Raw genomic sequence first — 26388 nt, forward strand, 5'->3', positions numbered from 1 at the left:
ATTTGCTTGTACTCTGCACTAAAAAACCTCAAACCATATTTCATATTTTACTTAGACTTTCCGGATAATTGTGAAGCTTTTGAATCAGATTTTCAGGATTGCATTTATTAAAAATTATGGATAGTTGTAATGTCAAAAAATGTGTCTTGCCAAAATTGCACCTTACTGTACTTAATTTTGACATCGCCGTTGCCGTCTTAGACAGCAGTTGAACGCGAACTGAAAAAAATGTGATTGCGACGTAAGTACAAAGCGTCATCGAAAAAAAGTGCTACTCAAAGCAACGAATTCGTCATTAGTTAAATTTTTATTAAATGTTGCTTACTACAATCTTAGTCAATCGTATTCAATATTTCTCTTCTATATTTTAAACCTTTTTCTATAACGATCACTTTGAATCGTTCCACGCATTTTATCGTGTGTGTATTCAACTGCTTCATGCTGACCATGATCCATGTACACTTATTTATCTTCTTACATTACGGTTCCTACTTTAGGAAGAAATACGACTACTACACGTGTATTAGTACTACTGTATGTACAAGGTAATTGAATAACGTACAACATCAAGCTCGCACTCGCACATCTCACGCAACAATCAGACATTTTCGCACAATAGGATGGCTACTTGTGGTTTCAGGGTTTTTATCGGTATAACCGTGCAAATTCTTGCAACGCTTGTGTTACTGCCCTTGGCGTTTCCGACCTATGGATGAAAATCACAAATGACGTTATATGTAGGACTAGTTGCAAGACTCGACTCACTTGACAATGTTCACAACGAATTCGATCATCTGTTCGTTGGTCACCGTAATGCACCCGCCGCTATTCGTCTTCGGCAATGCATCAACCGCTTTCTGGACGTAGCCTTCTAACTGATGAGGGTTCAGTTGCTTTATTTCAACAAACACGTCTGCTACATCGGATAGCATGTACGAGTGCAAACAGAACACGGACGCGTATAGCAGATTCATTATCAGAGCTTCACCGTGTTGCATCAGAATGCTGTGAACGATTGAACGGAGTTCGTTGGCACGATCGTGGCGACCGTAGCTGAGTAGACTGCAGAAAAATCGCATCACCGAAAGATTGGCATCTCGATGATCTAAAGTACAAGCAAGTAACCCGCACTGGATGATCGGAGTCACAAGAGGACTTTGCAGAAGCTGGAACGGTGATCGTTGAATGAAACGTGCTACCAGTCGGAAGAAATCGTCCACCATATCTGGGTGGTTCTTCAGACCATTTTCCACCTGCAGTACTTGGAAAGTAGGTTCAATGAAAGCTTGCAGCATATTCAGTAGTCCCTGAATACAGCTTGGTTCACAAGCAAATTCGTCAACCAAAATACTTCCTAGATATAGCAAGCAGCTGTGATTGTGCCCTGAGTAGATGGTAATTATTTGTTTCACTAGTGGTTCCAATATTGGCATAGCCTGCTTTCCGACGCAACGTATGGCATACCGAATACATCGAACGATTCGCTCCATAATTTTGGGATCGTTTTTGTAGCACTCCATAGCTCGGGATAACACATTCCAATTGCTAACGATCACAAAAACGCAAGGGTTTACCTCATTTTCGCTGACCGTCGGGTTCACATGCCGGTAAATTGACGCCAAACGATCTACCCAAAACACGGGATCGTGACGGTCTTTTTTCAGTCCAAGTCCATCGTCTTCTCCGCTGGTAAGCTGGCTCAGGGCACGTACTTGAAAGCCACAAAGCTCTTGCATAGCAGGTGTAAGCTGGTCCGACGGTAATCGTCCGATGATGATCGATATTCCCTTAAGTAGACCTATGGCGGATTCAGTTAGGATTTCGAATCCGTCTAAACAACGTGCTATTTCCATGAGACCACTTATGTGACCCAACATGTGCTTCTTACATGCGGAACATATCGACTGCAACGCATTCGCAGCTGCCGTTGCCAAACCGTTCTTTTGCTGCAGTGCACACAGTAGAAAGTTCAAAATTGGTTGCAGCGTTTCGGGATTCGCATCAATCCAATCGCACAGCTCACCCAAGATGTTGATCGACGTGTATCGGATTGCTATGTGGCAGTTGGAGGGGAGATTTAGTATCGCCTCCACCACCTTCGGTACAACCTCACTTTCCTCGCTGTAAGAAAAACGAAAAAAAAAGAAAGAGAAAAAAGAGCACGTTACGTTCGGATCAGACGCCGATTGGGTGGATGGTTGCCGTGCGGCCGGGATAGTCACCAAAGCTGATTGAATCTGGACGCCGGTATGTCGCGTTCTCCCAATTGCATTATCTCTCTAGAAAGTTACAGAAAGGAGAACAGCGAAGTTTCAGAACGTTAAAAATACGTTTTTTGTGTCGAGAATGCTAGCATTAATCTACATGTAATAAGAAAATGGATGGACCGTTTGGTTTTGAGCAAGTGATTACTGTGTCTGGCCAAATGAATTAATGCTAGTTTCTGCTCAACAACTGTCAATTGTATTAAACTGTTCTGGAGATGCAATGAAGTTAAACAAAATGCATTGAAATCATAAAAAAAAAATGAAAATATTAACCTCTCGAAACAAATATAATAGGTGCAGAAAATCATAAATAACTAGTCCTGTTAATCCTCGATTATTCATAGTTCCCTAAAAAACTAACAACCGTCAACAAAGACCACCTAAACTCCAGAGCTGTTTGTGCATAAGTTTAAAAATCGAGATGAGAGCTGCACCTCGCTCGAAAACCAGAGCAGTGTGTATTATTTCCAATGTTCACTTTCGAACCATACACGCATATAGATTCGAAACCACGAAACGCTTTCATCAAGAGGTCAGTTATTAAGGTGATACGGCACGTCATGTAACAATGGCTGTCCCCACAATCATTAAATAAACGTGTTTTAGTATGCGTACAAATGAGATCTTCCTACAAAATAGTAAATTACTAATTACATACCTTAAAAAATGGGCCAAAACTGTATGAATAAGATCTGGATACATATTTGTACACTTTCTCACCAAAATATTACCAGATCATTCACGCATTCGCAATATTTGCATGAAAAAGTACGATCAGTCGATTTTGTTCTACTCTGGGCATGTAATTTAACTAACTGTTTTCACTAGCTTCCACTTTTCAGAATCACACTAAAAACAATTACGACACGTGCTTCTACAAGCACTTTCAATTTAATTCACTTTTAAAGATGATATTTACTTAAATGATATCATTTGCATCGTTGAAAACGCGAGCCGCGAATAATTTTGTGAGCTGAAATTGTTTTGTTTACCTTTTTTCTACACACCACATTACGAAGGTGTGTGTACAAATCATCTATCATCGTATCCAGTGTTGTCAATTAAATTGAAACAAAGTGTTTAAAAACAATGTTTTTATTGCTTTTTAAGGTTCTTCAACTGTGTTCAATTTAGAAACCATCACTAATAAATATTAAAACAATATCTTATTTTGCTTTTTCCAGAAAAGAAATGGAAGTAAATAAACCTACAAATCTTCTATAGAGAACCTATTTGTCATTCTGGTTGCACTGGTCGAAGCCATCTGCTGATATTAAAAAGGCGGGAAAAGAATGATGGAAAAATATATACATACACGATAAGAAAAAACGTACCTAGCGGCCAGTTTACATTTACCTACTTTTTACTTTGAGTATATTCACGATCATATTCACCTACTCTTGGGTATAACTGACTTACTTTTGGGTAGAAAGCGAATTTTCAATTCCATAAGATTTGAACACAAGTGAATGAAACCTACTTTTAATCATTTTACCTACTTCCTGCTTCCTGTAATAGAGTGGCGAGATGTGTGAAAATAACTTACTTAAGGGTACTTTTTTCTTACGATGTACCTGGAGGTTTGAGTGCTGGAATCATTTTTGGACTGGTCGTGTGTAACCAAAGTGTACAAAGTGTGGCTTTGAATGAATCAACTACTATGATTACTTGACTTGGTTGGCCTTGGTGGCTAGGCGTATGATATTTTTCTGTATAGCAAGGGATGTCCTTGGGAGGTGGTAGATCGTTAATTTTGGCAGATTGAATAGAAATGTAGTAATGGTGTCAATAATGGATGATAAATAGACATTCGACCTATTAATAACGAACTCTAGCAGCTATGTTTACGGTAGTTGCGACAGTGCATGATGTACACCCACACCCCTACAGCATCAATGATAATTATTTCACTGACACATAGAAACGAGAGAGAAAAAAGCAAAAAAAGCGTGACGTATCGTATCACCTTAATGCATTTAAGTTTGTATCTGAATTGAGTGCCGTTCTTTTATTCTGATCATAGTCATGTTTACAAGAATGTTCCCCGGATCTTCCCATTTGTCTTTGTCCATTTCAAGCACACATCCCAAATATATTGCGATAAATCATTGATTTTACAAATAATATATGAAAAATACGAAGGGCTGAAATTGGGAGTACTACGAAAGCCGAATCACAGAAGGCCGAATAACAAAAGACCGAAAACACAAAAGGCTGAAATACACAAAAGGCCGAATCACGAAAGACCGAATCACAAAAGCCCGAATCGGGAAAGCGACAAAGTGGACCAGTTTTCGGCCTTTTTGGTTTTCGGCCTTCTGTACGGGTCCCATGAAATTTACACTGCGTACCCGTAACTATTAGGTTTTGCACCGTCGGGGTTAACCTCAATCTGATGACAGTTCAGTGGTACTGTTTACGTGGACTTAGTCGATTTTTTCTTGGGTGGATTTTCTCGATAATTTTTCAGACTGCAGTGAGATGTAAACAGCATTTCTGCAATGTTTGCGAGCAACATCCTTGCAACGCGCTGTTCCTCGACAATTTTCAAGTTAAAATTCAGAAATTTTAGAAATTTTTTTTTCGAAAAAACGATTAAGTGCTTGTAAACAGTACCACTGAACTGTCAAAAAGGTTCAGCCGATTAACACTGAGTTCATTTATGACGTCACACTGCAGTACCTAATTGCTGATATGGTGCGTTTTAAATATGACATCGACTCTTAAGGGCCACCGTTAGATCCGTTTGCGTTGCGTTGACGTAAACTTGGCAGTTAGACAATAGATTTAGCTGTCACTTTGCCGCAACGCGTCCGATCCGGATCTAATGTGCGTGGACCTTTAAGGGCGAGAGGAGGTCGTTGAATTGGTGACAGTGCGTGTAATGTGTGACGCAGGAAGGGAGGGGGTAAAACGAAAAACTTATGAACGTAATATTTCAATCACCCCTATGACTTAATAAACTATCTTGATATGAGCACCCATATGTGGATTTGTTCCTTGAAATATTATATGAGATATTTGACACCTAAAATGGGAAGTGGGGCAAAGTGGAACAGGACCGTAAACCTTACGAAAATGCTCTATTCTGAAAACAAAAAATATTGCTGCAATCTTACAGAAGCTTCAAAGGTTGATATATGATGCTACGCGTAAAGAATTATTATGATGGATTAGGTCCTAACTAACATTGACAGATTCTCTTCGTTGATTTTCTCTTTGCATCCCCACGGCCATGTAAAATCATTTCCATTTTCAAACTGTTGTTATTAACAAAAGCGAAAGACGATGAAGAGAATTGATCAATGATGCTTAGGATCTTATGCATTAATCTAATCTAAATCTCCCCGCTCCTTTTCCAGCAAATTTGACAATTCTGACGGGTTTGTTTCGGCTCCCGTCCGTTGCTATCTCTTTTACTCTCTTGGAGAAAAGTGAGGTTAGTTTTTGCGTGCAGTGCTCTTTATTAGCGTGGGCTGACAAATTGGAAAATAAATGGATCATTGTGCCGGAATTTCGGACCTCAGATAGCCTAGTGGGTTAACGCGCGGTATTATCAAGCAGGATTCCCAGTACGTTCTAGGAAATCTGTATGGTTGGAAACATGCTCGAATTCCCTGAGCATAGAGTATCATTTTGCTTGCCAAATACATGCATCGGTTGGCATAGAAAGTTGTTTTAAAAACTGTGGAAGTGTGGTGAAAACTTATATAAGAGTGTCAAAGCCAGATAGAAGAAGAAGGCCGAAATTTGAACAATCATCACTCTGAAAAATCTTCACGTTCGATATTTTGATATCCTCAAATGTTACGTGACGTTAGTAACTTTGACCTGCATTACACTTAATGCTTGCTAAAAATGTTGGTGAAATCGACCGTATATTCACGTAAACATATTTAGTGTGTTTTTGTAACTGTGTTTGCGACTTTAACATTTCTGCGAAACGAGATTGCAACAAAAATCAATAAGGCGTCAACGAATAAGTTGGTGGAAGAAAATTTCCCAGGTAATTTGATTCTTTTACATAATTTATATATGATTATATGTAGCGAATTGCGCCTTTTTCTATTTTTAGAAGATGGTATCGGCATTTTGAGTTTGCTAAATATATACGCGGATCACTTCATTTAGAGCTTGGAACAGCTGTACTCAAATTGGGTCCATAAATGGATACCTATCGAAGATATCCTCAATCTACAACGGTTCGGCATATAAAATCGCACTTCTTTTCACTCCTTAGCATTCTTAAGTACAGGGGCAAGTGAACCAGGAAAAGCAGGAAAATTTCGGGAATAATTTTTTACCAAGAAAAACCGGGAATTTTTAAGCAACACCAGGAAAAATCAAAAATTACAGATGCATTTCGATTTGAAATGATGACGTTACTATTTATGTGTGATGCGTGCAAAATAATATAGGGAAAATGGCTCTAATTTCGGCTGTAAGATTGGGCCCATCGCTAAAAATCTGCTATTTTTCAATGTTATCTAGATGAACGCCTCATTGGGACGGTGCTAATGGATATTTATGATCGCTATTGAATATTTAGTCGATTACTGAATTTATGTATGAGCCCAAATTAGAGGCATTTAGGCCGACATTACAAATAAAATGTTTCAGGAAAAATTAACTTGATACAAATGAGAATTAGAGGAAACTGTTATTGATATCCAGTGGCGTCGCGTCCACATGTGCAACCTGTGCACGACGCAGGTGTAAATAATAAAAAAAAAACGTTTAGATTTGTATAGATTTTATGGTCTTATTATAGCTGTACTTCTTTACTCCAGATCAGAAGTGATCATGAATACACTATTTTATAGTGTGGCTCAATTGATTTCTAAGCATGTCGATATCACTACCATGCCAAACTCGTTAAAATGTGCACCTAGAAGCGAGCTTTTTTGGGTGGCGGGTGGCAAGTTTGTGAATGGTTAAATGCCTGATGAAAGCCAAGCAGACATTCTATCATCTCTTGAAACATACCACAAATTTTCCACAATACATGGCGATTTGCACCACTAGTTGTAATTGAAACTTTCAGCAGTCACGCGTCAAACGGGAGCAACACGGAAACAGCATTCTGGTACGCTTTGGACGTGTATCATACTTGCAGATCGTTTTGAATGTGTGAGTTTAAATTAGTAGAACATTTGTGATGTATGGGTGCCTAAAGCGTGCATTTCTCGCTGTGCACTTGGATATCTAATTGCACGCAAAACTAGAACTTATCTTCTAAATTCGTGATTTATAACAATCTTCGTGATGCAATATTTGGAGAAAAAAAAAATTATAATGTGAGATTTTGAAAATTTTCAAGATCACAGATTTGAAAAAGATATCATACTTATGGGTCGTGGAGTTATATTTTTCAAGGCTCTGAGACTTGGAAGCATTTTAAGGGGTATAAACACATTACAACCTTGCGGACAAACCCTGTTGATTTCAAACAATTATTGAGGAGGAATCCCACATAATTTTTGAAGGAGAAGTTCTGAGCAGAACTCCATAATTATTCTGACATGAAATCCTTAGAAATTGTTAGATGCATTTGGAGGGATTTCTGTCGAGAAGAAAGCAAATTCTAAATTAAATTCTTCCGAAATTTTAGAAGATTTCAAAAGGAGTTGTGAAAAAAAACTTGAAGGAAAATTCTATTTATAAAAAATGACGAGAAATACTGTTAGAGGCGAGGCTTAGAATGAATGCAGAAGCTTAGTAGTGCACGACCGATAAGATCGACTGAAAATTGATTGGCTTTCACGCAAAATCGCAAAAACGGACACTAAGAAAGTTTCAAAGATTGTTTTTATGTGTCGCATACATGAATTTTTGCAATGTGATCAATGGACCGGGCACATACTTAATATGTGTACACGTAAAAGCCATGTGTGACCACACATACCATTTTTTAAATGTAGGTCACTCATAGCCTGATTAAAATTTCCCGCGTTTTTCGCCAAAAATTCACTAGGTAATAGACTAAGTGAAATCTGTTTCGATTTTCCTAATATTATTTATTTTGCTTGGAAAATCGAGATAATTTTACTCAGTCTATAAGAGACCTACTTTTTATGCGAATTTGAGTGAACGGAACTCAAACATCACTCAAATTCAACGGCCGTATGCCTTATGAAGACAAATAATATTTTTTAAACACTAATTATTTCTCCATATTATAAAATGTTTTCAGAGTTGGTTGGAAATGCTAACATGAAGCTTTAGTGTGATGATTTATTAGCTAGAGAATGATCTTTTAGAAGAGGGTAGGTGGATAGTTCCGTTACCCTACTGCTTTCTCTCTGAGATGATCACGTTGGTCATGACGAGAGGAGCAACACAATAGTTGGGTAAAGAAGAACTGCATTATAACAGACCATCGACTGGAAATGCTGGGGGTTTAGGTAGTGATGAAAACGTCGCTAGAACTATTCCACAGCCGCAGTCAGTTTATGAGCAAAAAGAGGGACGCACATTTTTGCCTGTAGACTTGGAGACATACTTCAAGTCTCCGCGTACATCGTACGGGTTAGGCAAAAATGTGCGTCTATCTTTAAAAACTGTCGCATTAATGGCCCTTCGCTCATTTTCAACTTCTATTCAATTTTCATACTGCCGTACTCTAACGGAACTATCCACCTACCATCTTCTAAACGATCATTCTCTAGCTAATAAATCATCACACTAAAGCTTCATGTTAGCATTTCCAACCAACTCTGAAAATCGTTAACTTCGCGTATGAAGTAACATAAAAACACTTTGAATGTATAAAATGTTGTTCAAAATATCTTCCCTTTCGATTAATATTTATGTTTGGAATAAACATCACGATTACCCAGTGAGTGGCAATGATAAGAGAGAAAAGAATTAGTATGTCTTAACAGAAGTTTAATCACTCTGCCCTTCAGAACCCTCTTTTGAACAGCAATAGCACACTGCGACACTCTCTAGTCAGTCAATTTACATCACTTCGTTACAGTGTATTTTAGCATTTCGTAGCTTGTAGCAAATACCAAAATCCTCAACTTTGATGCTAGACGCCTTACAATTGTTGTCGGTGAAGCAAAGAATGGTATATTTGACTATGGTGTTCATTTTTAAAGAAGTTAATGGTTTGCTGCCCCGATATTTGTGTGATCTAATTGAAAGAGGAAGTGACTGTCATAGTTATAATACTAGAAACGCGGTGGAAAAAAGAACACCACATTTTTTGACTTGTGCTTCACAAAATTCATTATATTATAAAGGAATAAATGTTTTCAATTCGATGCCTAGACATATCAAACGTTCAGCAACACTTACAGAACTTAAATGACACTGCATTTCACACATTAAAATTGTCTTTTGAACAGTTATCCAGTGATTTTTAATTAATTGACAAATTATGTATCTTGACGAAGTTATCTCCAATCGATTATTTTATATGGATAGCTGTCATAACGACTTTTTAATAATTATTGTACCTAGCACTGCAAAAACTATTTCTGTTCGCCACGATGGTGATGATGGATTTTTAATACTTGATTTAATAGTAGTAGATTAAAAAAAAAGTAGTTTACAAAGGTTTGAGCCTCGCGCGCGTATTACGGATATAGAGGACTGAATTTAAAATTTGATAAAAAAAAATGCAATTTTGAAGCTTATTTGGAAGATACCTTGAGTTAGTAATAAGTTTTCTGGCAAATGTCGGGGGTTCGAGAGTATTCCTGACAAGGCTGAAAATTATAATAGCATCAGATTGTGGGGTTTCTAGTGTAATAGGATGCTTTGTTGATTGTTCATTAGCTCTTGATTGCTTGTAATACTTATGAATATTTTAGGTGAACAAAAAGGCGAACTAAGAGGTGGACGCCTGAGCTTTTCCACATTTATATCGCTGTGAAGCAACTGTAAACTCTAGAGGGAATTTATATCTGTAACTTTAACCAGTTCGATTTTATTTGCAAACCTGGTTAAATTGTCATATTTAATTATCGTAAAGATAAATCGTCCAGCTCAAACCTTTGTAGGGGTAAGAGGTGGGACCATCATTATCAAATTTCAATCAATTCTGGACCAATACAATGAATGTTTACAAGTTTACATTAGTTGGTCATTATTGTGTCGGCTCCGGACGGAAGATTCGATCAGCTGCATGCACGCATAAACATACATGTTAGCCATAAATGACATAGTTATTTACCCACTGGCTGTTTTGTATTTCTTAACATGAGAAGCATTCTCTCTTGTTGTTCTTTGACAAAAACATTAGATGCTTTCTAAATACTAACATAATAAAGAAAACTATTTCGCTACACGGTATACATAAACAATAGACCTGTTCATTTTAACAGAAATGTTCGGGATGCAGCGGGTCAACCGTGATTACTGTTCGTCATGTTAATTTGAACTTCTGTGCAAATTTTCAGCAAAATCGGAGATGATTTAGAGGTGCTTCAAATTAATTTTATGTTTTTTATGTAATTTATGGCTTATAAAATTTGTATCTCGAGACTGAAACAACGAAAACTGCTGTAATAACTTTCAAAGCGAAGCTTAATGTGTTATCTACCAACTTTGTGGCTAGAGGTTGACTATTCAAAGTGATTTTATTGAAGTATGACTTAGTTTAATGCTTGAAGATATCTTAAAAAGTGAAGAATTTTAAAGTATTTGTTCTACGAACTTTCCACCCATATCATATAAAAATGTGTAGTCTACGGCATAATGTTCCTTATACTGTTCTAGAAATTTCGTTCAAACATAGTTTTCGTGTAGATTCCATAGATTGAGAGATAAAAATCAGAAAAGAGGCCGTTATAGCTAAAACTCACAAGACAACAGAGCCAATAAAAGTTTCAGTTAGATTGACAGAACATAGCTGCATTGCTTTTCAATGACGACCGATGACTGTTTCATTGATAGATGATTTTTTTAGAAATATGAATCCTCAGTAGACGTGTTTTTTTATCAAAGGCAAGTGTCACTCGAGCCATCCAAAATGGAAGATGTGGAAAGGGCTACGATCCCTGGAGTTGGTGTGGTAAGACCGCATTTTGAAAGAAATTGTCTACCAACCGCAAGACGAGTTCTTCTGGTATTTTTACACTACCATCGCAAAGAACAAAAATCTGTTCCCCAGAGTAGCGCTATAGTTGCTTAGTTAATAACAGAAATTTATAAAATAACGAACATCCGCACCCAGCGAACATGGCATATCGCTAAGAAAATTAAAGATCTGTACCATGCCTGGAGGAAGTTCCAAATAAATCACAAAAAGGTCGGAAAATGTTATGATAACATGCGTTTAAGATGGGAAAATCGTCTAAACCAAATTTTCAATGTGGCACATCAACAGCAGTTGGTTAGGCCCGAAATTGATTTAGATGATGAGGCCTTGATGGAGAGTAAGTATATGATAGGTGCTTTGATGGATAATATAACATTAAAAATTATAATAACAAAAAACTATTACAGCACAGGCAACATTAAGCTATGTAATCAAGCAAGATGAAAACATGCAAGACTCAGAATCTACAGCAGAAAATTCGGATGATGAATATTTGGAACTAGATCGCAAAAAGAAAAAGATTTTTCCATGGAGCGCAAATACCCTCACGCTTTTAGATAGAAGCATGGTCTGGAACAGTGCCGCCGCGGCCATCTTAACAGCCAGTGGGATTGAGCTGGGTTTGAATAGCAACGAAATTTCTTCTAGCCTGTCAACAGTCCGTAGATACCGCCAAACGGTAATGTTTGTGGGTTTATTATGAGCTTAAGCATATATTTGGTATTCATTTTGTTAACAGACCCGACTTGAAACGGAAAACATCGGCAAAACTGAGTTCATCATGAAAGATGCCTTGGTATTACACATGGATACCAAGCAAATGTCGAAAGGACCAACTCAGAAACCAGACGAGCGACTTGCGATTACGGTGACAGGCAATAATAATGAGCAATTACTTGGTGTTCCAATCATTCCAAGTGGATCTGGAAGAGATACCGCAGACGGTGTTTATGCAATTAGAAAAGTGGGGAATCATCAACCAAATTAAAGCTATTGGGTATGATACTACTGCCTCCAACTCTGGTGTACACAATGGTGCGGTTGCTTTGTTAGAGGAACGCCTGGGACGAAAATTGCTGCATTTCCCGTGTCGGCACCATATTCTGGAGCTGATTCTAGAAGCAGTATTCACATTAGCTATGAAGGAAACATCTAGCGGACCAGACGTTGCCATTCGACCCCATGGAGCCTTCACCGGAGATATCAGTTGAAGACGTAGAGAGGATTGAATCTACTACAAAAGGTTTCTTGGAAAAGTCCTTTACACGTGCAGACTATCGAGAAATGCTGTTACTTTCGCTTCTGTTGGTTGGAGTTGAAGAATATGATGGTTTGAAAATCGAAGTGAAAGCTCCTGGTAAGGCTAATTGAATGATTGCATTGAAGAATAATTTTAGCATGATTTATTATTCTTTTAGGAAGGTTATCTTCCATTTAATTCCACTTAATTAATTTTGGTATCCATGACAGATACGTATTTCGACTACAATGTGCAGTCTTCATCAGTGTCATTCCCACTAAAGAACTTATCAAAATCTAACCCCCTTAAGTACTCATCCCCTAGGTAAAAAAGTCAAGATCATAGGTATAAAAATGAAACTACAATGTGTTGAATCGGAACCTACCTAACTAATAAAAACCAAAGATTTAAGTAAGCTAAAGGAGAAAAATCTATACAACTCTCTAATAAGGAAAATCCCCAAAGGCTTGGTAGCCATCATAATGAAGTAATGAAATTGGGTTGTTAGCGGAATGCTAAATAAAACAGCAAAATGAGCCTTTAACGTATTATTATTTTCTGAGCAAAATTTCTGGAAAAATTCTCCAACATGTGGAGTAAACCTATGGGCGTCTTATTCACAAGATTGATTAAGTCATAGTTTCATTGTTTCGTTTGCCTCAACTAAAAGCGTGTGTTCCAGTGGAGATATTTTATTAGTGGTGCTTTTGTTGGAGCAATCGTGAAAAACGACAACTAAATATATGTGCCATGCAAGCGATGAAATGCTTCCTTATTATTTAAAAAAAAATGATCTATTTTTTGGGAAATGCTCCTAATATGTACCTTCATCTTTCCTACGGTGCTCAAAAAAAAAGTTACGTATATAAGGTGTTCCGGGTCAATTTGATCCAACGATTTAGACGGCATTTTCTAACCAAATTTCAAAATCTTTGCACCCAAACTAATCTTTGGGGTTTACAGTTTGTGAAGTCGTCCAGAAATCTAAGATTGGCCGTAATTGACCAATCAGAATTGGTGTCAGAATTATCAAGGTTTGGCCGTTTTTGTACGGATGCGTTTTCAAAATACAAATACCAGAAGAACTCGTCTTGTGGTTGGTAGACAATTTCTTTCAAAATGCGGTCTTACCACACCAACTCCAGGGATTGTAGCCCTTTCCACATCTTCCATTTTGGATGGCTCGAGTGACACTTGCCTTTTAAAAAAAACACGTCTACTGAGGATTCATATTTCTAAAAAAATCATCTATCAATGAAACAGTCATCGGTCGTCATTGAAAAGCAATGCAGCTATGTTCTGTCAATCTAACTGAAACTTTTATTGGCTTTATTCGTAGAACAAATACTTTAAAATTCTTCACTTTTTAAGATATCTTCATGCATTAAACTAAGTCATACTTCAATAAAATCACTTTGAATAGTCAACCTCTAGCCACAAAGTTGGTAGATAACACATTAAGCTTCGCTTTGAAAGTTATTACAGCAGTTTTCGTTGTTTCAGTCTCGAGACACAAATTTTATAAGCCATAAATTACATAAAAAACATAAAATTAACTTGAAGCACCTCTAAATCATCTCCGATTTTGCTGAAAATTTGCACAGAAGTTCAAATTAACATGACGAACAGTAATCACGGTTGACCCGCTGCATCCCGAACATTTCTGTTAAAATGAACAGGTCTATTAAACAAGGTAGTATCGAAATATACTTTCGAATGTAAACATCAAGTTCGAATGTCGACTAATAACGTAATTCCTGTGTGAAAATCACTTCATTTTGTTCAAGCTCTCATTCTTTAAATAAATCATTGAAAGATTAAATTAAAAATATCGATTTCGTTCATATTTATGTTTGTTTACATTTTGATTTACGGTTTAGCGATTTGCAGTCAATTTAATTATTTGTGAGAAAGTTTGAACATACTGAGAGGTAAGCACATATCATCGGTAAGAGAAAATTTGCGAAACAAATCTAAAGGCACCGGTGGGATTCGAACCCACAATTCCCATTCAGTACACGTGTGCATTTCCAATTATACAACGGTGGACCTATATTATGGTCTAAGGATGTATTTGGCTAATGACATTTGAGTTCTGAATCCGTTTCCCACCCTTGTGTATTAGAGAACGCTTGCGCAAAAAGACTAGGGTGAGAAGCGGATTGCCGAGGATGGCTATTTTGTATCTGTGGTGTTTGGATAAAAGAACAAGCAGCAAATAAATGTAAACAAACAAACACGTCATATGCTGATAAATGGTAATTCCCCTATCTACGCAAATAAAACCATGAAAGTTTATATCATTTTTAATTAGGCTTTATAGTCTAAATTGAAACCTTAAAACTCATTTATCCTTACTTGAGTCTTACTTTCCATGTATTTCGTCATCAATGCATTAATGACAACCCGCATAAACAATAACCCTAAGAAGCGCCTAACCTCCAATTCGGGATATCATCCCAACTTTATGCGGTATGGTCGCATTACCTCAAAGTCCCGTGCCATGATGCTGGTATAATCGGTGAAGCCAAGAAGCTGGACGGACTACCATAAAATCTTACCACTCGTGTCTATTCCCACTCTTCTGATGACCCCTGCCAAACGAACAACAGACACCAAAGCCCATCAGCTTGCCATAACCCTCTTCGAGTTTCGTAGGGACTCGAGAGTGTCCCCGAATTACGGAAAAAAGGCACACCACTCGAGCCATCGTCGCTTTGTTGACCAATCGAATCAGTTTATCTTGACTGTAGATATCAAATACAGACACTCTTTTAATTCGTTGACCTTCTCCATAACAGCGTGACAATATGATCCACTCAAGATCTTCCGGCACGGAATCTTGCCTGCTGCCGGCGAAGAGTCGTATCGATTTGCTTTTGTATCTGTTTCAGGATAACATTTCACAGAACTTTTAGAACAGTACACACTCTATGATGAGTGACCAATTCTCGTACACAGACAGATTCCCCGTCTCCCGGACCTTCACTAAGACGCCCTGCATCCAGTCAAATTGGAATTTATGGACCATTTGTGCGGATAGCAAGTGGTCAGCTTTGAGATCTCTGCTGATTTGCGATCGATTGCTGGAGCCATACCTCGCAGGCACCAATGGGTTCAAACTTGTGTCATGAGATATCGTAGTGAAGAACAGTCCAGTTACTCGTCTCGATAGACTTTCTTGGTGGGCTCTACCATTGCTCTTCCACGCTGCCACCTTCTGCAACACTGATTTTCTTTATGTCCATCACGGGAAACCAACGTGACTTTGTGCATTGATCTATGGGGAAAGAGTGAATCCCCGATCACCATGTCGTTATTGTCACAAAAAACTGGCAAAGAGCTCGCTCATTTCTCTGAGATAGCGGTGACCCTTGACACGCTCATAGTTTATACTATACAAGAGCCGATTTTCTGCATGAAGTCGCCTGTGTATTTTGATCTTGTCACCCTTTCGAACCTTATTCACGGCAGCATCGGTTGGTGCGTAACATTGGTAACGGCTTTTCTCTTCTTAACAATAAACACCGTGCGGTGGAGAAGAATGAACCACGTAGTGAGAATGCCGGTCAACAATCACGCAAAGATAGTTTTTACTTCGCATCCGAAACAAGACGCAGCTAAAGCCATTTAGCTAGGTGTTTTAAATTAATCCAAGCAAAGCAAATGAAGTGAGGCACGCCAAAGAAACCAGCGGTCACGAACAGTGTTAGTTTGAGTAACATTGTACAGCAGGTCAATTCTCATCAAAGGACTTTTGTTTATTTGTTAATTTGTTATGTTTGCATCAACAGACTAGAAACAGTCCCAATGATATGTCGAAAAAAAAGGGCAGTAAAGTAAGTTGCTCTCCTATATAAATGTTATATTGTGAGAGCTAATTCCTAGGCTAACATAAAAGAAAACCAAAACGACAGATTTCTCTAACAACTAAAACAGTTGTTGCGACACCCCTCGTGTAGCAACGCACCTTCTCACCAGCTAAAGAAACTCCAACCTTTACTTGCCTTGGCTCGGCTGACAGTTGTTGAATGCCGATAGGGACGGTACGGGAAAATAATTGTCATTTAAGAACAAGTGAAACCATGTGACACGATGTCGCGATTACCTAAAATTATTCTTTGGATTTAGTTTAAAATTAATGAAATTGTTATCTATATTATCTGTGCTTAAATCTAAGTTGCTATTTGTAGTTGCGTGAGTTAAAGCAACAATAATTTGCGAAGCGTTGAAGTAAAACTGAACTCATTTTCCTTTCTAGAAAGTTGTAGGTTAAGTTGATTGGGTAAACGATCGAGCCTCTAAATTGAAACCTAATTTCGTTGTTTCTAATACGGTAAATTGTGAGTCATGAACATAATTATATACAGCTAACTCGAACTATCACCCCGTTCAGGACTCGGTTCAGGAGTTGGCCAGTTTCTTATAAAACAGTTTCGTTACCGGGTTACAACGACGGAGAATTACAAAACGTAAGATATTATACTACTAGAAGCTAAGAACTGTAATTTCAACGGCATAAATCATTCCAGGAAATTTTAACGTATCCTCAATAAATCGTTAAACGTTCGGAGTCTACTTTCTCTTCGTTGGAAAACCAACAATTTAAAATTTCGTTTTCCCGGACTGCGAAACGATGCCACTTGATCGAACCCCACAAGAGCCGGGATACAGCGAATTCGGCTGCCCGAGCTGCCCTATCTGCAAGTTGAACGATGATAGCCGGATGGTCCAATGCGATGACTGCAGCATTTGGTATCATTTTGGCTGTGTAAGTGTGACGCAAGATGTCGAGGACCACGACTGGAGCTGCCAACAATGCCAAGCAGCTAAAAAAGCAGCCAAATCCAGAGAAAAATCCCCGATTCAGAATAATCCACCCACGCAGCCCATCGAAGGTGCCACCGGTCAAATAAATTTGCAGCAGAAGGTATCGTCAAACGGCCAAGGAGATTTCGTTCCGAAGAATTTGCCCAGATCGACTAGTGGAAACATAGAACAGCTAGAGCAAAACACTACGAATGGTGGAGGAAATTTAACCGTAGCGCAAGCGGAGATACGATTGAAGATGCTTGAGGAGGAGAAAGCCCTCGAGCGCAAATATCTGGAAAGAAAGTACCAGATCATGATGGAAGCCGCCGGTGGTTCTTCCTCCCCGTTACAGGCTAGTATCACGAACGCTGGTTCCCCTGGTGCCCCACCGTTTCATTCGTCTCCGGTTACCACAAATTTACGACCGGAAGCACCTATATTTCACTCCCGCCACGAAAATTGCACTGATGCATACGATAATTCGATGATGTTGAACAGGAGCCAAATTGCTGCCCGTCAAGCCGTCCCAAGGGATCTGCCAACTTTTAGTGGTGACCCTGAAGAATGGCCTCTTTTCGTGGCCACGTTTGAGAGCACAACACGGATGTGCGGCTATAGTCAGGAAGAAAATACGATTCGACTACAAAGATGCCTCCAGGGGAAAGCAAAAGAGGCTGTTCGAAGTCAGCTGTTGCACGCAACCAATGTGGACAACGTCATCTCTACACTAAGGATGCTTTTCGGTCGCCCGGAGATAATCGTGCATTCAATAATCCGCAAGATCCATGCGTTGCCAGCACCGAGGGTCGACAGGATGGGTTCACTGGTAGACTTCGCAGTGGCCGTTCGGAATATGGTCGCTACTGTCCAAGCGTGCAATCTGGAAGGGTACCTGTACAACATATCTCTGCTACAGGAGCTTGTGGATCGTTTGCCCCCAATGATCAAATTGAATTGGGCCATGCATCGTCAGGCAATGAACCAAGTTTCGCTTGGTGACTTCAGTGCCTGGCTCAACAGTCTGGCAGAGGCGGCTAGCCTCGTAACGATTCCCCCACCGATCGCAACTGCTGAATCAAAGCCAAGGCGTGGTCGAAAGGATGACAGTTTTCTGAACGCACACCACGAAACGTCATCGTATCCGGAGCGAAAGCCGATTGGCGACGATAAACGTGAAGGATGTTTCGTCTGCGATGGGAAGTGTGCTTCGGCCGAGCACTGCAAGAAGTTCCTGAGTTATGATCACTCTACGCGATGGACGACTGTCAGAGAACGCAAACTATGCCGGCGTTGCCTCAAGAAACATCGAGGGTTCTGCAGGTCAACGAATGAATGCGGAATCAACGGGTGTACAAGCAAGCACAATCAGCTGCTACACAATAATTCGCCGCAAAAACCGCAAACGTCACAACAGCGAGATTCTGAGCCAATGCCTGCTACACCAAAGCCAGGTACGTCATCGGCTGTAACAACTACGCAAACCATCTGCAATACCCATCGTAGCGACGTCAAGGCAGTCCTGTTCCGATACGTACCCGTTGTACTGTACGGACGTGGGACTAAAATCGAAACCTATGCCTTCTTAGACGACGGTTCGTCGTTGACGTTGCTTGAGGAAGATTTGGCGACCGAATTGCAGCTCGACGGCGTCGATCACCCACTATGCTTACAATGGACAGCAGATATGTGCCGCTACGAGGATTCGTCGCAAAAGGTGTCCTTGCTAATTTCCGGTTCTCGCAATCAAGGGACACGTTATCAACTTCCGGAGGTACACACCGTCAAGCAACTCAAGCTTCCTCCTCAAACTTTGGCGTTCGACAAGTTAGCTGGCACATACACATATCTCAAGGGCTTACCGGTCGATTCCTACACCAACGTGCGCCCAAGGATCCTGATTGGAATTAACAACTGGCGTGTAGGTCACGTTCTTGACAGCCGTGAAGGAAAAGAGTTCGAGCCTGTCGCATCGAAAACTCGCTTAGGGTGGATGGTATATGGCGTACATGCTGGCGATCAACACCAAGAAGGCTATACCACCCACCACAGTTACCACATCTGCCCGAACTCCGGTCAGGCTGATGACGATCTACATAGAGCTGTGAAAAGTTTCTTCGCTCTTGATAGCATTGGAATTACAAAGCCGGACAAACTGATCGTTTCCAGTGAGGATGAGCGCGCCTGGTCCATGATGCGTTCCATTACCACTCCACGGAATGGGCGCTACCAAACAGGGCTTCTCTGGAAATATGACGACGTAAGGCTACCCGACAACAAGACGATGGCGATTAAAAGATGGCAGTGTTTAGAACGCAGGATGGCCAGAGAACCCCAGCTTGGCGCAGCACTTAGAGCAAAAATGGAGGATTATTTGCGCAAAGGATACGCACGAAAGTTGACACCCGAAGAACTGACGCAATCGTACGATCGGATTTGGTATCTGCCAATATTTCCGGTGTTCAACCCCAATAAGCCTGGCAAACTGAGAATCGTTTGGGACGCTGCCGCTACTGTAAACGGCATCTCCCTAAACTCCGTATTAATGAAGGGTCCAGACCAGCTCACGGAGCTCCCAGCGGTACTCTACAAGTTCCGACAGTACCTGGTGGCCATGGGAGGAGACGTACGTGAGATGTTCCACCAGGTGCTGATGAATGAGGCAGACCAACAATGTCATCGATTCCTGTGGAGCAGCGGTAAGGATCAAAACAACCCCGACGTATACGTCTTGATGGTTATGTCCTTCGGGGCGACGTGCTCACCCAGCCTAGCCCAATTCGTTAAAAACGAAAACGCGGAGCGCTTCCGGCGTCAGTTTCCGACTGCGGTGGATGCAATCGTAAAATCGCATTACGTTGACGACATGTACACGAGCGTCCAGAACGTGGAGGAAGCAATCGAGCTAGCGAAGGAAGTTAGAGAGATCCACTCTCGCGCTGGGTTTGAAATGACTAACTGGGTTTCTAATTCGCGTGACGTTCTCACGGCTCTTGGTGCAGTAGAAGTTGCTGAAAAGAACTTAGACACGGCGGTAGACGTCGCCAACGAGAAGGTTCTTGGCATGTGGTGGTCGACGAACTCGGATGTCTTCTCATACAAGCTGTTCCTGGAACGTAACATGGACATTCTCTCTGGAACGAGACGCCCAACTAAGCGGGAGCTACTGCGAACGATGATGAGCGTCTACGACCCACTTGGGCTCATCGCAAACTATTTGATGTTTTTGAAGATGCTCTTGCAAGAAGTTTGGCGGTCTGGAGTAAGCTGGGACGAGTGCATTGCGGAACGTGAATGGGAGAAGTGGAAGATCTGGTTGCAGTTTCTACCGAAGCTTGAAAATTTGCGGATTCCTCGCTGCTACCGCCAGAAGACGTCGGTACATTCCTCCGTTCAACTCCACATATTCGTGGACGCAAGCGAGAACGGTTACGCTGCTGTGTGTTATTTCCGGTTTGAAGAGGATGATCAAATCGAATGCTCATTGATCGGAGCCAAAAGTCGTGTCGCACCGCTCAAGTTTGTATCCATACCCCGCTTAGAACTGCAGGCAGGGGTCATCGGCGCCCGATTGGCAAAAGCCGTAGAACAAGGCCACTCGTACAACATCACCAAGCGATTCTTCTGGACAGACGCTCGTGACGTCTTATGCTGGCTGAATTCCGACCATCGACGATATAGCCAGTTCGTCGCTTTCCGTGTAAGTGAGCTGTTGGAGACCACGGATGTTGCTGAATGGCGATGGGTGCCTACGAAATTGAACGTTGCCGACGAAGCCACGAAGTGGAAGCGTGCACCAAGCCTTGATTATGATAGTCGGTGGTTCAACGGCCCTGAATTTTTGCTGCAACCGGAAGAAAACTGGCCGAAGCTCCCAGCTTTAGAATCCACCAAAGAGGAGCTCCGTCAAAACCGTCAAAACTTGCTACACCACCGTGACGTTGATGATTGGGTTCTTACTCCAACAGACTTTTCATGTTGGAAACGTTTGCTTCATGCTGTGGCGTTCGTAATGCGGTTTCCCAGGAATCTCCGGAAAAAGATAGCTGCCGAACAACCTGATACTGGTCCATTGAGTGCTGATGAATTGAACGACGCTGCCAGTTATATCTATCGCCGAGCTCAAGAGGACATCTACAGTGAGGAACGGAAGCTGCTTGCGAAACCTGGACCGGCTCTTGGTACGCGGATTCTACCTAAAGGTAACTCTCTGTATAAAGTGGAACCATATCTCGATAGTGCTGGGGTGATGCGTATGCGTGGTCGCATTAGCGCTTGCGATTTAATTGATGAGTCTACGAAGCATCCTGTCATCCTTCCTCGAGAGCACTATATCACATCACTGGTCGTTCAAAAAGTTCATGAGGAATTCCATCACCAATGCCACCAGACCGTGCTGAACGAAATACGGCGAAGATATTACATTCCTCGTTTGCGGGTAGTTCTCAACAAAACTCGTCGAAATTGCCAGAAATGTAAAATCATGACTGCTAAACCACAGCCTCCTTCAATGGCCGATTTACCGAAAACTCGACTCGCGGCATTTGTTAGGCCTTTCTCTTACGTGGGCATTGACTATTTCGGCCCGATGCAGGTAGTAATCGGTCGCCGTGTTGAGAAGCGCTGGGGCGTGCTAGCTACGTGTCTGACCACTCGAGCTGTGCATATCGAGCTGGCTCATTCGTTGACGACAGACTCCTGTATAATGTGCCTGCAAAACATCATAGCGCGACGGGGATCTCCAATCGAGATTGTTAGTGATCGAGGAACCAACCTGGTCGGTGCGAGTAAAGAGCTGAAGGAAGCTTTAGCACAGGTAGATCAAGAGCGGCTGATGAAAGAGTTTACGACCGAGAACCTCAAATGGTCGTTTAACCCACCTGCTTCTCCTCATATGGGAGGAAGCTGGGAGAGACTGATACAATCAGTAAAGAAGATTTTGACCAGCATACTTCCAACTCAACGGCTGCCAACAGACGAAGTACTCAGGAACTCTCTTGTGATGATTGAGAACATCATCAACTCGCGCCCTCTGACCTATGTACCAGTTGACAGCGAGGCTGCCCCGGCTCTTACCCCGAATAGCTTTCTGCTGGGCTCTACCGATGGTTCGAAACCCCTAGTACTCCACGATGATAGCGGCTTAGCTCTCCGAAGTGCTTGGAAATCATCACAAGTCCTAGCCAATATGTTTTGGAAGAAGTGGTTGGCGGAGTACCTCCCTGAAATTACTAGAAGAACTAAATGGCTTTCGGCCGGTCGACAGATCCAGATAGGAGACATCGTGATTATCGTGGACCCAAGTTTCCCGAGAAATTGCTGGCCCAAAGGCAGGGTAGTCAACACGAAGGTATCCAAGGATGGTCAAGTACGATCGGCGACGGTACGGACGGCTTCAGGTATGTACGAGCGCCCGGCAGTTCGCCTGGCAGTGCTGGACGTCGGTGCAGACAAGAGTGATCGGGACCAGGGTCCAACCACTGGGGGGGACTGTTGCGACACCCCTCGTGTAGCAACGCACCTTCTCACCAGCTAAAGAAACTCCAACCTTTACTTGCCTTGGCTCGGCTGACAGTTGTTGAATGCCGATAGGGACGGTACGGGAAAATAATTGTCATTTAAGAACAAGTGAAACCATGTGACACGATGTCGCGATTACCTAAAATTATTCTTTGGATTTAGTTTAAAATTAATGAAATTGTTATCTATATTATCTGTGCTTAAATCTAAGTTGCTATTTGTAGTTGCGTGAGTTAAAGCAACAATAATTTGCGAAGCGTTGAAGTAAAACTGAACTCATTTTCCTTTCTAGAAAGTTGTAGGTTAAGTTGATTGGGTAAACGATCGAGCCTCTAAATTGAAACCTAATTTCGTTGTTTCTAATACGGTAAATTGTGAGTCATGAACATAATTATATACAGCTAACTCGAACTATCACCCCGTTCAGGACTCGGTTCAGGAGTTGGCCAGTTTCTTATAAAACAGTTTCGTTACCGGGTTACAACGACGGAGAATTACAAAACGTAAGATATTATACTACTAGAAGCTAAGAACTGTAATTTCAACGGCATAAATCATTCCAGGAAATTTTAACGTATCCTCAATAAATCGTTAAACGTTCGGAGTCTACTTTCTCTTCGTTGGAAAACCAACAACAGTAATTCAACCCGAACAATGCATAATGTACTAAGTAACATTGATCGATTCTCTTCATAGGGTTTTCTCTTTCTTATTGTGTTAGTCGTATTAGAAGCTAGATAATAGCTTCTTTTATCGAACTTTGTATTGAAAATAGCTGGGAATGTCTTTACAAGGCCGTGGAAATACAAAAAGGAAGTCGACGAAGAGAAATTGTCAATGTTACTTAGGGCCTAAGCAATTGTTCGTCTTGATTGATAAAGCAATAAATGTAAAACTTCATGTCAAATGATTTTACACCGGATGCCAATATCCAACGACATAAGCAACACGCAAATTGTCACAAAATTGCTCCACCTTAAGAACTTAAGTAGTTTTGGACTTTGTTATCCATTTCAAATCAACCGCAAAACCGGTCATGAACTGGATATCCTGGCAGTAAATAAACTGGGCATGCAAACCGCTTAATTGTAAGAGGACGCACCCTTACCAAGGTGAATTACCCCTTTAAATGTAACAACAATTGAAATATTTTAGCATGTGACCCTGAATGGGAATGAAACAGGTGCTTGATTTAAAACGGACCTCTTAACACAAACAGATCTAGGAGACAGACAGACATAAAACAAAACTTTTCCCGCAATTGGAACTCGAGTTTGAATCAAATACTTTCTAAATCCCCAATGCAATACCTGGGAGATAGCCTATTCTTTTAACTAGGAAGCAGTTGCGCCAGAATTGAGATTAAACTATCAAAATAATAAAATTCAAACAAAAAAGAAAATCATACATCCGGTCCGGTGAGCAAGCATTTCTTCGCATCATAAGACAGTTGGTATCAACGTTGAAGCGATCATGAATGTAGGAACGATTTATATGACAACCCATCGTAAGATCGCTACCCTAAATTTATGATCGTTCTCCTACATAAGGCAAAGCAAGAACACTTACGGTAGAATATTCCGCGCCACATTTTCCATTATAAACAGCGCCGCTTCACTGGATTCCCACGTCACATTCGGACTCTGCAGAATCAGGAACATCTGCTTGAAGCAGCTTATCGAGCTAACTATGAAAATTACGTCTTTAATAATCTCGGACACTTTAAACCGGAACTCCTGTCATCAATTGAAACAAGAAAAAAAATGGTGAGTATTCAATCGATCGCCGTCTGGAGGAAATTACCTTGAACGTGTCGCCTTCCTCAATCAACCCCTCATGATCGGCTTCCATTTGACAGTGCTTATACAGAGCAGCAATCAGTCGCTCCACGTACGGCTTGAAATGAGCTGTCAGAGCTTCATTGTTTCTCTGGTAGAGATCTTCACTCAGTCGATACCACATATTAAAGGTAATTTCGGCTACCTCAAAATCGTAATGTCCAACGCATATCAGGACCAGTTCCAAAGCTTTGATTGAATAATGTGGCGTTGCTGCCTCGGAACCGGCTACCATTCTCACGAGATTACTTTCAACCAGTACGGTGAAGAGACGGCAAAGGTTCATCGACTTATCCAAGTCTTCTTGTGCAACTGAAATGTTGTAAGCTTCGTCCAAGCTCAGAATTCCATTGAACAACTTAACGTCCAATCCATCTCCGTTGTTATTCATTTCCAAGCACTGAAGCAGACCACACAGGCAATCGGTGGCAGCGTCATGAATTTCTGGTTTGGCGTTGGTGTTCGTCAATAGTTGAAAACAGTACGCTATTATCATGTTGTCACCAATCTGTGACAACTTAAAGGCATTAATATTCACCCATGAGGTGAAACACTTTAAAATCTTCATTTGCAGCAATTCATTTTCATTGCAGTTCATCAAACACATTAGCAGGTAATCACCGACTAGATTTGAATCGTTTTCCAACTCAGTTAAGACGTCCTTCCTCCGGTTGGCACCAAGCCGTAAATATCGTGAGTTGATTTCTTCCGGAATCAACGTGAGTAGTTCGATGACCGCGTACATCATGTTTGGATTGCTCGAGAAACGTTCCAGTAATGTGACCACAGGTTTGCGCCATGATGACATAAGCAGAACTAGATCGGCTAACGCCAAAGACAGCTGAGTTACTATTACCGGTTTCGTTTCCAGCGTAATGTGACTTATGTGTTCCAGCAAACTTTGCCTTAAGGATTCGTGAGAAGATTCAGGTAGTTCATGAAAGCTGTTCTGGATCTTGTTTCGCATCGTCTGTGCCGCAAATGTACACGAATTGAGGTCATGTTTCCTTTGTAAGAGTTGATCCGCAATTTCCCAGGAATGAATCTGCGGAATTAAATAGATCTTACTGGTAAATTTCCTACTTCCAATTAAACACACGCATACTCACTGATTTCTGAAACTCTTCCAACCACTTGGAGGCTGCCTCTTTCTCCTGCTTATTGGGATTGTTGTACAGTGTGAAGACGCTTTGCAAAACTGCTTCGGCGGTTGGTCGTTCCATTGATTATGCCTTTCTACGCATACAATAATCACATAAAAAATCCTAAATAATATTGCCTTCCTCTAGGCACCAGTAGCAACACTCGAAGAACGGTATTTTTGCTGATCCGATTACAGATTCTGTAAACTCGACGAAGTGTTTCTTCTTCCGACTCTTGCCGTCTTCTTTGCACGCCTCCTTATGCCGAAAACTACCCTTTGCAGATTTTCACGCAGTAGCACTTTTTCAAGCCGATTTTGGTTAGATTTAGGTCCTCAAACAATGCCAAAATACTTTTTTCGATCACCTTACTACTGGTACCACAATTATCGCATAAATTATCAAGCTTTAGCACCGTTTTTCTAACACATTTTTCCTGCAAAATTTCCTGAAGAATGTCAACGCGCCGTAGAAGTTTCGAAAGTTTCTGTAGCAATCGATGAGAAAACGGCGAGGCCAGGCG

The 26388-nt window shown here is 40.9% G+C and overlaps 1 protein-coding gene across 2 annotated transcripts; it reads right to left on the minus strand.

The window, feature by feature from the left end:
- Positions 1-288: 288 nt before the first annotated feature.
- Positions 289-26388, minus strand: Tnpo-SR (transportin 3). Of its 2 annotated transcripts, XM_065237370.1 has the most exons (6): positions 25833-26388; positions 24689-25768; positions 24455-24621; positions 2223-2279; positions 766-2121; positions 289-706 (listed from the first exon to the last, which is right to left on the minus strand). In XM_065237370.1, the coding sequence occupies exons 1-6, from the start codon at positions 25944-25946 to the stop codon at positions 646-648; spliced, it is 2835 nt and encodes a 944-aa protein (XP_065093442.1). In that variant the 5' UTR covers positions 25947-26388; the 3' UTR covers positions 289-645. The 2 variants fall into 2 exon arrangements, with proteins under 2 accessions (XP_065093442.1, XP_065093443.1); XM_065237371.1 differs by lacking the exon at positions 2223-2279.

This window comes from Ochlerotatus camptorhynchus, unplaced genomic scaffold (genome assembly GCF_037179485.1).
Source record: "Ochlerotatus camptorhynchus isolate MF236.1 unplaced genomic scaffold, CSIRO-AGI_Acam_v1.1 ptg000609l, whole genome shotgun sequence".
Lineage (NCBI taxonomy): Eukaryota > Metazoa > Arthropoda > Insecta > Diptera > Culicidae > Ochlerotatus > Ochlerotatus camptorhynchus.